The sequence below is a fragment of the Etheostoma cragini genome, chromosome 17 (assembly GCF_013103735.1).
Source record: "Etheostoma cragini isolate CJK2018 chromosome 17, CSU_Ecrag_1.0, whole genome shotgun sequence".
Taxonomy (NCBI): domain Eukaryota; kingdom Metazoa; phylum Chordata; class Actinopteri; order Perciformes; family Percidae; genus Etheostoma; species Etheostoma cragini.
The window spans coordinates 8,182,653-8,198,539 of record NC_048423.1 but is presented as its reverse complement, the minus strand read 5'-3'; the positions used below and the strand labels follow the sequence as shown (position 1 = coordinate 8,198,539).

The window sequence follows — 15,887 nt, the reverse complement described above, 5'->3', positions numbered from 1 at the left end:
GTTTGAAAGTGACCAACACCTGGTGTATAAAAAGAAAAACTTAGTCAGCACAAGTAACAACAGCTAAAAATGCTGTCAAAAACCTGTAATGGAAAAAGACCAAAGAGACAAACATAACAATACCTTGCACTCCATGTGAGGCAACCACACTGCAAAGAACCAAGAGAGTCCACATAGCGAAGTGGTTCACCTTCAAACCTGCTTCAGATGCTGAACATGGCAGCTTATGTAGCCAGCCACTTTGATGTAGCACCCATAAAGTTTCTAAAGCCACCAACAGTGACAGTGATGCATTACTCATTAATCATAATGCCTGAGAAAAAACACACTTGGTTAACTATAATAAAGTGTACACAAAGATTGTTCACCTTCATAGCTTCAGGATATGTTTTAAAATATTTGCTTAAGACATACATAGAACTTAATGAGGGTTTTTGGGAACTTGAGCAGATGATAAAACATCACTGTAATTATGTAACATGTGTAACTGACATCTTCTACAGTTATTGTGACTGACCACACAAAACCTACTGCACAGTTGCACTGCTTTTGCAGTAAACAGTGTGAACATACTGTAAAATATTTCTACATTTTTATATTCAAAGTAATAGTAAGTAACGGATGCAGTTTCATGTGTTTTAAATTATAATAATAATGATAATGTTATAAATATAATATTAACAAAAAAACTCACAACACAGTTGCTCATAGTTGTCTTGTAAATATGCACACATACCATAGAAATCACAATAATTCGTGCTTTTAATGATTAAAGAAATGCATCCTTTTTTTGCTGATTCACACAATCTTTACGTCTCGCCAAATAATGTTGTGATTATCCGCAGTAAAAAGTTAAAATGACATTACATTTTATTTTTTACATTAAAGCCACATTGGTCCAGACTGACAGACTTGAACAACTGTTGGATTGATTACTGTTGTTTTTTTTAACATGTACGGTGCCCAGAGGATAAATCCTACTGACTTTGGTGACTGATCCTCTTTGTCTTTTAATGTTGCGCCACCATCAAGATAACATTGTGGTTTCCAATTTAAATTTGTTCACAACTTCCAGATGTATTGCGATGAAATTAAGTACAGACATTCACACCCCCCATACCATTGAGGATCCCCTGACCTTTGATCTGGCGCCATCGTCAGGTCAAAGGTTTTAATTGTCCTGTCTGCAATACTTTGGTTTATGAGTAAATATCTGCAAAACTAATAACATGAGATTGTGAGAGGCAAGATTTTTTAAAATGTTTGTATTACCATTTGTTGGCAAATAAACATTTTAATGCAGAGCGTAAATGTTTTTTCGGTTGGATTGTTTGAGGAACTAATAAAACGTGAAATAGAAATGATATTCCCTCTATGTATGTAACTTTTTAAAATGTATTTATTGTTATTATTATTATTATTATAATTATTATTATTTTGTCTTTTTTTAATTTACATTTGTATTTTTTGTTTATTTGTGGTAATAAATAATAATTTTGTCCGTAAGAAGTTGGGTTGGGAACCGGAGGGTAGCTGGTTCAAGTCCCTGTACACTCCCCCCCCACCCCGTTACAACTTTTTGAAAGCCAAATATGATGGATGACAAAAATTTAAATCAGGAATAGTGAACATAATATATCAACGTCAAAAATGAACATTGATATCAGTATCAACATACAAATGCTATATATGAATACAGTAAAAGTTCAATTGATTGATGTGTCATTTGTTGATAAGAGACCAAAAAAAGACACATGAATGTTGCTTTTTATTTGTACCTTGTTACAAGTTAGATGAGTGACTTTGGACAATAAATCGGTCTAACTGTCAGCATGACAAAAAGTCTTTCAGTTTACTGTACAGACTCTTAACTTCCCGTTATCATTTTTTATTACTGTAATAATGTTTATAAAAGATAAAAACCAGGGTTGTAAAACCCTTAACATAGCACGATGTTTCTCCTTCTGATGAGAAAATTGAGTGTACCCTGTCCTGTTGAATCAGGTGTGTGTGTGAAGGATTTTCCTCATTGAGGTCACAGAACAGAGGTCTGTTCTACACAGAAAATTTGCTCTTTTCTAAGTAAGCCTTGAATTTGTTATCTCTCTTAATCTAAAATTGAGGATGAGACATTGCATTGTTGAATCCTATACATTTGAATTTAAAACACATTTAATCAGTTCTGGCTTTTGAAAGCCTTTTGAAAGCAGGGATGTCTACAAAATGTTTGAGTGTTATTTTACATACATAGTAAAGAGTAAATTTGCACAAATGACATGGACTGAAATAATATAAATTGTGAATAGTGATTCATGTACCTTATATCAGAAGATGTAATGAGATAACGACAAGATAACATCAGTAACATACCACAACGGCAAAATAATTATACAACATGACACTCGCTCTTTTTGGCTTATATAGATGTAAATGATTCTGGTTTGAGACTTGTTTACTTGATAGTTGTTTGACCCCAAGGTTGAGCACAATTTCAAAGAACACGTATGATTAATCAAGAGCACCATTCCCTCTTCATTGATAAACATCCCCACGGTACGGTGACATATCAGTGAGTCACTCTCAAACACAAACAAGCCTGGCTGTCCCTCTGCTTCCCACACGTCCTTTGTGGAAATTGTCTCTCCTTTTCACCCCCTCCAGTATATGCTGGCATCATTCACCTAAAGTCAACATGTAGAGGGGACATCGGGTGGTCTCTTTCTGTCAGACCTTTTTATCTTTAGCAGTAGCGCGTCATTACAAAGCGGGGTTTAAGTCATGACAGCAGAGCCCCTGACTCAATGCTGCTTTGGTTAATCAGTAACCAGGGTGGGAGCATCGCTGCCCGGGTTAAATTGAAGGAGCAGAGGAGCCAGCACCTCACTCAGCAGCAGCAGACACACACGGTAAGAGCAAACTTTGACATAATCTCAGTAATTGCCTTTTTATTGTGCAGTACAGTAAATTATACAAACTGTTCAGAAATTTGGGGGAATGGGATTAATTCATGTTCTTCAAAACCAAAAAAACTATGTTCTAAATGTCTCAAATGTGTCAATCTGTGTCTCTTTTTTTTCAATTTGAGGGTTATTTACTTCATAAAAATAAACAGTACAACTCATTTTTGTAAACTTGATACTTAAAGACAAGGTTATGATGAATCAAATAAAAAATTGACATAAAACATCAGTGATAATGATATATGCATGTTTTTGACCTCATCAAGTGGTCACGAGGTACACAGATTGATTGGTTGTGTACATAGGAGTGCACCAGTTTTATTGATAAGAGACCAAGGCCATGCCCTGGGATACATTTCCAAATAGGGGAAAAGTGTAGTGTTTGCTCACGTCCTCCAACAGTCCATCAGTCCACATTTCTGCACGTTCATCTCAAAGGATAAAGTCCTATTTTTGCATGAGCATTCACCCTAGTTACTGTCCTTCACAGACATTTAGGTTAATGCATAAAAAGTTTTCATGAAGGAGAGAAGGTTGTCAGTTCAACTTATTCTCAACTGCAGTACTAAAAAGCTTTTTACTCTGAATTCATTAGGGAGCTCCAGCAACAACATTTCACTGAGAAAATGGGAAACGAACTATCACTGATCTTGTGGATTTTTTTTCTTCATGTGCGTACAAGTCGTTTTTTAAACTTAGATCTATTCATTTATTTTAGATGATGTTTGTACAGTTATTACAACATAAATGCAGCCGAATTTGCCACAAGTATAATATTTTCCAATCGCTGTGAACCCTTTTGTCTTGGTTACAATTTGGTTTGATTTGTGTCTCCAATCTGAAAGCTGCTTTAACAGAATCCATATAAACAACAAACAATACCCAAATGAAACATCCATCTTATTTCAGTCAGTGAACACACAGACACAAGTAGATGGGTCTTCATTACAGATGCAACTTCTGTTGCAGAGGGTAATGCCTGCTCTCTTTCACTGACCAGCAGGAGAGAGGATGTACAAAGAGCAATCGGTTCATCTCTGTCATGCCGCTCTTTGCCCAATGTTCCTGCCAGCCAATCCTTTTAAGCCACACTAATAGAAATTTAGCATTCACAAGCCACCCAATATTTAGTGCTTACTAAGAATCAAGAGGCATCCTGATGGGTTCATACACTCAAGGTGATTCATTGTGAACTAAATACATCTGTCTCCCTCCACAGAAGAAATTGTTTTAAGGTGACATTCAACAACAGGTAAAATGCAGATACTGCGGTCACCTCTTGTCGCCCTCCTACTCTGCTGCTACCTCACAGGAAGCCAAGCTAACCGCGTCTACGTCCACCCCTTCCATCTATTTGCTGCTGACAATGTCAGCTGCGAGACCCTGCAGGTCCAGACGTCCAAGCCTCTGAAGACGCTTTCTGCGGCCCCTCTTGATATTGAAATCCTGACACCAGACAGTAGAGACATGTCAAAAGTGGACGCACAGAAGCAGAATATCTCAGAGAGGACGGCAGTCCTGGCAGAGCTGTTGAACTCTCTGGGCCTGAGGATGTACCAGGCTGTCAGCAGCAAGCAGCAGAGCACTAACACCCTCCTCTCTCCGGTCAACACCATTGGATCCCTCGTCACCTTCTACCTGGGGGCCTCCAAGAAGACAGCGAGCTCGTTCCAGGTCTTTGCTTTGGTTTTGTTTTCTCCTTGTAGAGAAATAAATAATCCTTTACTGTTTTGAATGAGAAATTTCTTGTACATTCATTCAAAGAGGTTCATCTTTCCCTCTTCATTCCTTTCCTTCCAGCTTCTACTGGGCCTGAGCAGTGACACCGATCGAGAGGACTGTGTGTCCTTAATGGACGGACACAAGGTTCTCAAGACGCTGCAGGGCATTAACTCTCTGGTGGATGACGGGCCGAAAGATGAAATCACAACCCAGGTCTGGACCTTCACTCGCCAGGACGCTCAGCTGTCGGAGGACTTTATTCAAGGCACACAGGACTTCTCCGACACATCGTTTATCCGCGGCGTGGACTTCTCCAAACCTCAAGAGGCTGAGCAGCTGGTGAACAGCTTTGTGGAGAAGACATCAGACGGGAGGGTGAAGGGCATCTTTAAAGAGCTGAACTCCAGCAGCGACCTTCTGTTTGTTTCTTCCTTCAACTTCCAAGGTCTGTCTCTTTTTCTATTTTGTTCAAACTTCTGTTAAATTGATTTGACAGAATGCACACATTGAGTTTCATAATTTAAAGTGAAAACTGACTTTTGTACTTAGGACTGAGAATAGATCCCACATTTTAAGACTTAAATCTTTATCACAATGCCAGGATGAGAATATTAAATAAAGATGTTACCACTTATTATGTTTGAATTAACTTCTCAGTACATATACCATACAGCAAGTTTTAACAAGTACTAGTACAGGGGTACTATCGGAAATGTCTTTAAGCATAAATCCTAAAATAATTATACTATAATAACGAATGAATTTAGTGATGGATTCTAAATATTTGAAATATAGACTAGCATTGAAATGTTTTCCATTACAAGGTTGTTGATTAGCCTAAACAGGCGCAGCGTTGTACCTCTTTATTCAGAACCTTTTTTCTACTAAAAATGTTTTTTGCTTTTCAGGGGTTTTTTGGCTTAAAAAAATATTTCAAAGAGGTTACATAATTTAAAATGTTTGAAAACCAGAGAGAGAGAGGACAGACCATAATGTTCAGAGTTCTGCCAACCACCGCCCCACTTTGCAGTACCTTGTTTTGTTCTTTGGTTGTGTCTGTTCAGGCAACTGGAGGACGGCTTTCCAACCAGAAAGGACCTCCTTGCAGGAGTTTCATGTGGATGAAATGACAACAGTAATGGCTCCACTGATGACCCACACGGGTCAGTACTACTACCTCAATGATAAGGTACATCTTGATTTAGGAAATGTTGGTTATGTATGTATATTTGTTGGCTCATTTGTGTATTTCTGTTCACCACATATTTGCAGATGTAAACTATGAAATGTACTCAGGTAAGGACTCATCTGTGATATTTTTTCTTTTGTTACCATGAAGGTACGGCGGTGTACAGTTGTGAAGCTGTCTCTAAGCAAACGGTCCTACATGTTGTTGGTCCTGCCTCATGAAGGGACCAGCCTCCAGGATATTGAATCTAAGCTCACTACGCGCACTGATGTGATGTCTGGCTGGCACCAGAGCCTCCAGGAGGGGTGAGTATTGTGTAACTCCAGACCTACAGAAGTATCACCTCCGATGCTTGATGTCCTTTACAATATCACAAGCTGATGGACCAAACATTCTGATGCATCTTTGGTCTTTTTTTGGTCACGTTATGTGCCCATCAATTTAAATTGCATCAACGTCATGTTCAGTTATATTATTTTCATAAGCCAATGATATGTATTTCTGTTCAAATGTATGTGTATGTAGAGTAATTGGGGCTATAGGATTTAAGGGCAGAAAAAGTCGGTTACAGTCCCATTTTAGTTTTGTCATTTTCAAACTGAAAATCTGTCTCCCATTCTGTGCATCCACCCAGTCTGTTGGAGCTGTCCCTCCCGAAGTTTTCAATGTCTTCTGTGACTAATCTGCGTGACCTGCTGACCAACATGGATCCAGAAATTGAGGCCAAGCTGTTGGGCTCCCAGGCTGAGTTCAGCCAACTCAGCAACATCAAACCCTTCACTATAGATAAGGTGAACTAAATCAGTGTTGACCTTACCATTTTTTATTTTTTATTTTTTTAAACATTCACTTCATGTGTGCATCATTAACTGTTCTCTGTCTGTGTCCTCACAGGCAGTCAACAAGGTGTTGTTTGAGATGTCAGAGGAAGGAGCGGAACCTCAGAACAAGACCCAGGAAGAGGGCATCCCTGTAAAACTGTCAATCAACCGGCCGTTCTTCTTTTCTGTCATAGAGGGAGATTTTAACGCCATCCTCATGTTGGGCAAGATTACAAATCCTACACTGTAAAGTTATATAGTACTTTCATTTTGATCATACCTGAGTTTTCTTGCTGAAATAATGCCCAAATACATTTCATGAGGAATGATGAACATTCAGGCTCAAGAAGGATCTATCGATATTTGACAGTGTTGTCTTTCACTACTGAGAGGACTGGTGATCCTGTTTATTTATAAAAAGCTGTTAGTTTAAGATGTTTTCAAGCAGCCTGTTAAAATTCATAATTTGTTTTAATTCTATAAAATGTATTATAGCAGAGTGCTGTACAGTATTTTTTCAGTAGAGTAGGTACAGTAACTAATATGTTGTATATTGTAACTAAGAGTCTATTTTTGTTTCAGATTGATGTCATTGTTTTCCATCAGGGTTTCACATAGTCATTTACATTTCAATGCTTCAAATGAGTATTCATTCAAATGATATCACCGCCTAATACAATTTAGTGAATACTGAATGTTGAGTAGATATTAAAATATACAATACCTGTTACAAAACCTGTCTATATTTTAATAATGGAGCCATCTGCAAATCATAAAATCTGTAAGAAAGGTATTATAATTCAGGTTGCAAATGTGTTCATTGTAGTAGCAACATTCTATTACATCTAAAACACATGAAATACATAAATTCATGTGTGAAATAACACAGAATTAGGCATATTAGTTTTACTGAATGGTGACGGCACAGCAGCTTCTTGCTTGTCATGCACACAAAAACTGAAATCTAAAACAAGTTATTAAGGACTACATTTTCGGTTTTCAAACACCCAAGTTTGAGTTTGATTTAGAAATATTTGTGGTTCATTGATATGTAGCATTTATTGTTAGTCCTGAGGGAAAAAAATGTATGCACCTATTACAACACGAAAAAATCAACACTGTATATTCAAAGTTCTTTATTGTATCCCCAAGTTAATTATGTGAATTATATTATACAACTTTGATTATAACAAAATAATGTACATGTTATACACTTACATACTTCTTTATTTGAGATGAATCCTTTACCAAATATCATAAATAAGATGAATATTGTTTGTTGGACATTCTCTCTTCACTTACATTTGAGACTCTTGTAAAATGTAGCCCTACATATAATGATCAACGCAATAATTTTCTGTAGAGCACTGCATATCATCAGCATCAATCATTTTGTAAAAAACTTCAGGAACATAGTACCATGCAGTCCATTTATTTACATCAGAACCAATAATGATCCAAGCTCACCTACAGACAGTAGTTTCTCTGCTGTATCCAACAACAGTTTGATCAGACGCAACTCTGGCAGGTTCCTGTTGTTGAAATGTTTGTGCAATGTGACTTTAAAGTCTGCCTTAGATGGAGATGTTTTTGAACAAAGGAATTTCAGTAGTGTCAGTTCTTGTTACATTCTTCATGGTCTGATCGTCATCAACTGTTACCAGACCATGACAATGGCCCGGATTGGTACAAATGTGTTTTATTCATTCACAAGTCTTTAGGCAAAGCAGCATGTTAATAGGTTTCACTTACTAAGGAGTCAACTTTTTACTAGTTGTGTTCAGCGAGCTCTCGGGCCTCTCTTACCAGGTCCATCAGAGTGGAGAACATGGAGATGTCACTTGGCTGAAGACCCATCTTCTGGATCTGAGACACGCAATAGAACAGTGTAAGAGAGAATCAGGATAGCATTTCAGATGACACTGAAGTTTTTAACAGAACATAGTAGCAGTATACGGTATGTATATACATATACATACAAACACACACACACACAGTCTATTTTATTGAAAGAAGAATGTGCATTATTTGTCACATGTTGACATATATCTCTACACGTGTCTGCCCTTGTCAAACGCCACTTACCTGTTCCCCAAGGTATTCCACATCCAGTGCCAATTGCAGTCGAATCTTGCTGTCGTCTGAAAGTCCACTGTTTGCTCCTGCCGTGGTAGTTGTGCTCGCACCTTTTCTGGCTTGTTTTAATCGCTTCAGACTCTCCTCCATCTTTCTCACTGAGCTCAGCACCTCTGATATGGTCTCATAGTACCTGGACACAAGAAAGGTGGAAAATGAAAGTAGGAAACACAAACTTGGAAAACCTGGAAAGATTTATAAAAGAAAAACAAATTTCGGAAAGAAATAGTCTGTCAATTATATTAAAAGGAAAAGCACATTTGGTAAACATCATAGGCACAGGCAAAAAATGTAATTCTTCAACACTGGTACTGTATCTGGGTCTGTTTGTGTTTGCAGGTGTGTTAGCTCACCTCTGTGTGCAGTCCGACAGTGCAACTCGTAGCCACTCTTGTGCTGTAATGGGGGTGACCAGCCCCGTTGAGTCAGTCAGTAACTGATGTAACGGGCGCAAGGCATTGTCCATGTAGGCGGATGCACGCACTGGCAGATCCTGCTCAGGGAGGAAGTAAAATGTTTTACGGACAGCAAGGTTTTTATTTTTTTTCACTAACACGTTGTTAGTAAGGATACACATTTCAATTTTTGCTTGTGTTGAGGATGTCTGAATTTTAAGCACTTTGATCATGTTGAGGATTGGGAGAGGCGGTTGAAAACCTGACCAACACCTTCTGTGAAAACAGCTCCACCACTTATATTCCTGTCTATTAAACTATTATCGAAAAACTGTGTTTCGGGCTACATTTTCTTAGTGTGGTGCCATGCAGATGTTAGTAATATTGAAATTGTGTGAAGTCACTTTTGCAGCTCTATTAAGCAGGAATACATGAATAAAGAATGAGACTCAGTATCAGCAGATATTTAGTATTATTATTAGTAGTATTATAGGTAATCTAAAAACTCAATGACATTAAGGCATTAAAACTTGATCAGGACATCCTGTTCAATGGTTGTCAGTGCGTCTCTGTGCTGTATGCTAAGTGAGTGGAGGAATAAATAAAAGAATGAGGATGTTTGACTGAAAAATTATTAGTACAAGTTTAACCAACTGGAAAGTTGGGCTAAGTCATTTTATCAAAAGTGCCATTTCCAAGGTCAATTATAAACATTTAAGCTCAATGATGTGCTTCACAAACAAGAAATCTCTTTAAGCCGTGCCCAGCCTTATAATTAAAAAACATAATTTAGTTCATTAGTTTTCCGTGTTAGAGCTAATAACAATGTTAAAATCAAATGCCATTCATGTATAATACATACATAATGAATTAAACTTCCAGTTTCATTAATATGTGGCCAGTTATTGCATTTCAAAACGTCACATTCTGACCTTTAATTATAGTATTTCCATCAGTAAAAAAAGAAAAATTGGTATGCCACAACTGAGTTCCAAGTGCATTAGCCCTGCAGGTTGTCTAAATCAAACAAACATTGCTCCCAATGTTCCCTCCAAGTAATGTTATGGGAGAATATTATATAAGGACATAAGAGAAACGCGTAAACATGCATGCTTGCAGCTTCGCTGACCTTATTAGTCCTGCGGTAGAGCCGTGGAACCTCGGAGGCACTCTTCAGGAAGCGGCAACTGCGTTCAGTCAGATGCTGGGTCATCCTGGTGTTCAGAGTGGGAATGCTACTTGACAGACAAGCCTTGGAGTCTGTTAGAGCATCTGACATAGAAGAGAGCACTAATAAATGCAAAAGTACACACACAGTGTTAAAGCCCTGGTGCTTAACCAGGGGACAGTGAGCAAGGAAGGCCATGTGGATTAAATTAGGTGACTCATGCTCAAACGCCTGTCAGGGATTGGATGGCATGTTTTTCAAAAAATAAGACCACAACAGATAAAGTGCAGTAATTCTACTACTAAAAAAATATATTCTAATATTACAGTTACAATTCAGAAAAACATCCAGCTGTTATAAACTAGTTTATTAAAATGTCCTGCACATTTCTTTCCTAATTTCCTGAGAAAACATTGCAGAGTAAAGAGTATCAAACACTGCAAAAGGAAGTGAAAATCTTAAATGACTGCCATATGCAATGTGTAGGTAGCTTACCCTCTACAATAGCGACATTTTTGAATCCGATGGCTTCTAACCGCTGTCTGACCATCTCTGACACCTCTGATATCTAAGAGAAAGACAAACAAGCTGTCTATGTGGCAACAATAAAGTAGAAAACCATTATGACATTCTCAAAAAGAGATACTTTGTATGATGTAAAAGACCCCAATAAGTCTAGAAAATACATGTACGTTTTTACTTGGTGTGTGTGTGTGTGTACCTGCTCCTGCAGCTTTTGAATGTCAGCTGCGATGTAGACCAGCTGTTTGGTGGACAGGGAGGCTGGACTCCCACTCTCACTGCCGCCCTCATCCATTGACGTTCGGCTGGAAGTGGAGGAGGCCGAGCTCGGCAGAGGCCTGGTTTGCTCTTTAGCCACCTCAGGGGTTGGACTATTTGTCAACACCTTTACAGACACGAAGCAAGATGAGAAACGATAGACAGCAACAGCAATGTGCCTATTCATTTGCATTCTGCTCTGTTGGAATTACTGCTCTTAAACAAAATATTAAAATCCTTACAGTCCTCTCTGGTATATTTAAATGTACCTCGTCAAGAAACTTGGCGTAACGTGAATAGAGCTGCAATGTTAACTTCCAGAAGCGATGAGCCAGAGGTGACAGGTAGACTTTATCTGACCAACATCTCATTAAGCAGGACCACAACACCTCAGATACCTGCAGGTGGTATGCACTGCCAGCTGGACATGAGCAGACACAGATACACAGATACACAGTTAATGCAGGTAAAGTATTAGGTACACACTGGCGTTCATGATAAAGATTAATATACTACCTGGTGCTGCCTCTAGTCCATCACTGATGGCGTTCTCTAGACTTCCTGCTATTTCCTTGTACCTAAAAACACAAGTTGGGGGAAAAAAAACGTGTACTGTACATAGTGATCTCAATAGGCTGTTAGTATGTATAGAGCATAGATCCTATTGAGGTAATACGCACCGTAGCTGAAAGTAGACAGGCAGGTTCCATTTGTTGTGGAAGCTGGTATATGATGGGTGTACTCTTAGTCTCTTCACACTGGCCTGAGAGCTGCACTGACGCTCAAACCTTCGCACAAACTCCATACTGGCGCTGTAACGCTAGAAAAGAAGATAAAGAGTCAACAGAAAAAACACACAGGTGAAACTACTCAATCTGCACAAAACCTTTAGTAACAGCAAAAACAAACACACAGCAACTGTGTCAATCTGGCTGTACCTCATAGAATATGTCAGGGTTTCCAGGGTTGAAGAGGTAGGCCAACCTCTCCTCTATCCCTTTGATTATCTCTGGCCACACAGAGTTCACCAGAAAATCATAACCTGGAACAGCGTCGGCTTTGTCACTAAGGAGAGAGGAAACATCAGCAAAGCATGGTAATTATATGAATGCAATATGAATAAATATCAATAGCGTGTGTTTAATATGCTAAATGCAACAGCTCCAACAGATGAACGCAGACAAGTGTTGCTTGATCTATGCATGCTTTGAATGAATTATGGCTCCATAATAACATCAATACCTGGATATGGCTCCTCCAGTCACCTCTCTAAGGAGTCTACAGTGATGAGGAACAAACTCCAACAGTCTAGTGTACATCAACTGGAGACCATTCGGACTGGACTTTACCACCTCTGCTACTATTACCTAAAAGAAGGTAATAAGAGGAGAGGATATTCTGTCAAAGTTATCATTTAATGTCTTATTTAATGTCAAAAAAGCAGCAATTCACCTGGACTGAGGGTCTACCAAAACATGTGTGATTTGTTTACCTGGTCCATGTATGGCTTGACGAGCACCTGTCCTACCAGGGCCTCAGCATCTCGAGTCTTGTCTATGGTGGCATACGTCCTCAGGCAGTGACGCACCATGTCCACATTGGATGTTTGCAGACCCTCGATCAGCACGCCCTCTAGAGATTGCTGCAGCATGGAGGTGATCCCTGCGATACGCTGCAAGGGAACACAAACAAGTTTTAGAAAATATTCCAACAGGGTATATTCCAAGTAAAATCAATGTGGCATCTAGGATTAAATATTGAGAGATATTTAGGACTGCACAGAAGCTGATTATCTTTGTCAATTAATTACAGGACTTATGGACTGACAGCAGCCAGACAGACAATCTCATTAACTGAATGATTATTACTCATAAGCTGTCTGACTGATGGAGTCATTAACACTTACAGGTCTGACTTTGTCCAGTAGGGGCATGCCTTTGCTCTGTACAGCGTGGAACTGCAGCTGGTTGAATTCTGTAGCAATCCTCTCCAGGATCTGACCTGCTAACAAGGGGCTGCACATATACAGACAGACATGAAGTCAGACACCAAAGCTGAACAATACATCCCTGCAGAATCAAGCTCAAAATATTTGAACCTCTGGTGTGCTCAACATGACAAAATACAAATATAGCTTTTCATACTATAGTTTTAAAATAAACATAGATATGCATAACAAATGTATAACCAGGATATTCTCTATCTCATCTAATCTGTCTTTTGTTTGTGTTCCCTGGTTAGGCTGAATGTTGAAATGCAAATATTGAAACTGCCATTACTTGGTAAACAAACTGCCCACATTCGACTCAGTTATCTATCAAGTAAAGGCAGCACGTCAGGTTCCCACCTGCTGATTTCCAGAGAGCTGGATTCCTTGGAGCTCTGTGAGTGGAGGATCTTCTCAATCTTCTCCACTGAACTCACCACTTGAATCAGTCTCAATACACACACCTAATGGATGGGATGATGAAAGGAAGATGATAATTCATTGAGATCGTCCCACAGAGTAGACATCTGTCTTCTATGCACGTTCTCTCTACATAAAAAATTGGAAAACTAGGAATTCCTATAAAAAAATTTAAAAACTTGTAAATTGTCTGTATTGCTTGTTTATTGTTCACAATTTGACATTGACATGCCATGCTTGACTGTCACTGAGCATTGTTTATGTGATCATACAAATCATACAAATGTGATAAACATTTAGTTAATGATGAATACTAACTATGATCAAATATTGAAGTCAGACAAGACAAAGAGTCAAACCTTTTTTTTCTGCAGATCTTCCTGTTTGGTTAGCTGGTTGTCTATTGCCTGAATCACCTCACTCACACAGGACCGCAGACTCTGCAACAGATAAGAGTCAGAAACATGCATGAACCCTCTGTGGTAGTAATTAGCATGTATGAGTTTACAGCATACTTAGTTGGAACACATACCATAACCTCTTCTCGTAACTGTCCTAATGGCACAGATAGCTGATTGAGGGCTTTGTCCATCCCCACCTAAAACGAGTGGGCAGAGGTCTGACATTAGAATATGTCTACTCTCACACCTAACTTTACTGAACTTTTGAGTCTGAAACTACACTACAATACCAATATATATATGTTGTCCTATCAACAAAAAGCAAGGACTTGCCGATTCAGAGGTCGGGCTCCAGAGCATACAAGAAGATAACTTTGATGATTTTATCAAGACATATTACATTAAAGGTCAAGATTGCTTTTTGTACATTATAAGAGAATATTCTCAATAAACCACTGATTTTTAGATGCCCTCCCTGTCTCCTGTGGACCACAAGCTGTTACTGGCTGTTGGTTGTCCAGTCCACAAATGCATAACCACATTAACAACAACTGACCAGGTTGGTGGAGAGGTTAACAAAGTCAGCATAGTCCTTGTTGATGAGCTCCACCATGGCCGTTTTCAGTAGCTTATAATAGAGCTCCAAGTCCTCCCTCATCTCCTCCAGCTGGACCTGCTTCCGACACTCCGACACAAACTGGTCAACGTCAAAGTCATCCTGCAAGAAAGGGAGACAACCGACAGCAACATCAGTCAGACCAGAGGGAAACCGTCAGACCAACTTATATAGCAGCAGCCATGCATACAATGACAACCAGTATTACTAACCGAAAATTAAGAGAGAAAATCGTCTGAACTACAAACTGACTGACCAAAACGACAAACACGTCACACAGAATTAAGAAACAGGAGCCTAGCTAGCTAATGCTAGCTAGTTTAACAGCATATAATCTGTCGCTAGCGCGTTAACTAATTTAACGGATTCTTACCTTCATAAAAACATCCTTGTCGAAGCACAAAGAATCTGGTCCCTTTGGTAGATTCATGTTGGATTACAAAACACAGCTACAACATACAAATGAAGAAGCGTCAGGCCAAAGTACAGGTCCAGCTAGCTGCTGCTGTCACCGAGCTTCCGCAAACATGGCAAGCGCACCGACGAGGAAGAAGAACGAGGAGGACCACTACAGCCATGCTGCGGCGCCCTCTAGAGGCAAGTAGAGGTAAATGTAATGTGGCCAGGCAAGGTTGTCACCACTGCAGGGCACAAGCACCGTAATGACCCTGCCAACCAGAAAATTGTGAACACATATCCTTTATTTTAGCTCGTAACTGCTGCAGAAGGTTAAGGGGGTTGTTTAGGGCCTCCAAAATAAATGGTAATCTCTGCCCACCAAATGAAGGTATCTGAGCCTAATCAGTGGAAAAAAATGGTTAAAGTAAAAACCTAAAAAATGACAAGCAATATGGAAGGTGCAGATTGCATGTTCATTCTTGATGTTGGAAAGCTCTTCTGCAGCTTTTGATTGTACATTACTTTAATCAACAGATTGAGTTTGTGCAGATATCATTGAAATGTAGATGTTCAGATTGTTATTTTTCTAAGCATTTGAAGGACTTCTTGCTCCCTGATGGTTTAAAATTTGACACTGGAAGTTAATTCTTGACTCTGAAAAATTTAGTTGACAAACCAATCAACTAGACAATTCCACGACAGCTGTCATCTGCTAAGAAAGCTTGTGCCTTTTGTAGGATCAAAAGCTCTGGGCAGCTATGGACCTTGGTGGGCCAGCTACTACTGTTAATATGGAAGGAATCTGTAAAAGTTGTTTTAATTAATATTTGTAAAAAGGGGTGTAGAATCCTGAAAGACACAATACAGGCCTGTTTAATGGCCTATTTAATGAT

At 39.0% G+C, this 15,887-nt stretch overlaps 2 protein-coding genes across 2 annotated transcripts; one reads left to right on the top strand and one right to left on the bottom strand.

The window, feature by feature from the left end:
• Positions 1-2,659: 2,659 nt before the first annotated feature.
• agt (angiotensinogen) lies at positions 2,660-7,640 on the top strand. Its single transcript, XM_034898385.1, has 7 exons — positions 2,660-2,906; positions 4,180-4,634; positions 4,761-5,127; positions 5,747-5,871; positions 6,022-6,176; positions 6,506-6,662; positions 6,766-7,640. The coding sequence occupies exons 2-7, from the start codon at positions 4,218-4,220 to the stop codon at positions 6,940-6,942; spliced, it is 1,398 nt and encodes a 465-aa protein (XP_034754276.1). The 5' UTR covers positions 2,660-2,906; positions 4,180-4,217; the 3' UTR covers positions 6,943-7,640.
• A 175-nt stretch (positions 7,641-7,815) lies between these two features.
• On the bottom strand, positions 7,816-15,221 carry cog2 (component of oligomeric golgi complex 2). Its single transcript, XM_034898384.1, has 18 exons — positions 14,969-15,221; positions 14,536-14,697; positions 14,111-14,176; positions 13,938-14,018; positions 13,519-13,622; positions 13,078-13,186; positions 12,664-12,843; positions 12,414-12,538; positions 12,110-12,236; positions 11,852-11,991; positions 11,688-11,749; positions 11,441-11,592; positions 11,113-11,298; positions 10,887-10,959; positions 10,353-10,495; positions 9,182-9,321; positions 8,778-8,961; positions 7,816-8,558 (listed from the first exon to the last, which is right to left on the bottom strand). The coding sequence occupies exons 1-18, from the start codon at positions 15,023-15,025 to the stop codon at positions 8,463-8,465; spliced, it is 2,187 nt and encodes a 728-aa protein (XP_034754275.1). The 5' UTR covers positions 15,026-15,221; the 3' UTR covers positions 7,816-8,462.
• Positions 15,222-15,887: the final 666 nt, after the last annotated feature.

Bases quoted from the DNA above. Each gene is read 5' to 3' on its own strand.
- agt (XM_034898385.1), top strand. From the start codon at position 4,218: ATGCAGATACTGCGGTCACCTCTTGTCGCCCTCCTACTCTGCTGCTAC. The intron at 6,177-6,505 runs GTGAGTATTGTG...GCATCCACCCAG, and splicing joins CACCAGAGCCTCCAGGAGGG to TCTGTTGGAGCTGTCCCTCC. The intron at 6,663-6,765 runs GTGAACTAAATC...GTGTCCTCACAG, and splicing joins AACCCTTCACTATAGATAAG to GCAGTCAACAAGGTGTTGTT.
- cog2 (XM_034898384.1), bottom strand. From the start codon at position 15,025: ATGAATCTACCAAAGGGACCAGATTCTTTGTGCTTCGACAAGGATGTT. The intron at 13,623-13,937 runs GTTTGACTCTTT...CCCATCCATTAG, and splicing joins AAGATCTGCAGAAAAAAAAG to GTGTGTGTATTGAGACTGAT. The intron at 10,496-10,886 runs GTAAGCTACCTA...CTTCTATGTCAG, and splicing joins AAATGTCGCTATTGTAGAGG to ATGCTCTAACAGACTCCAAG.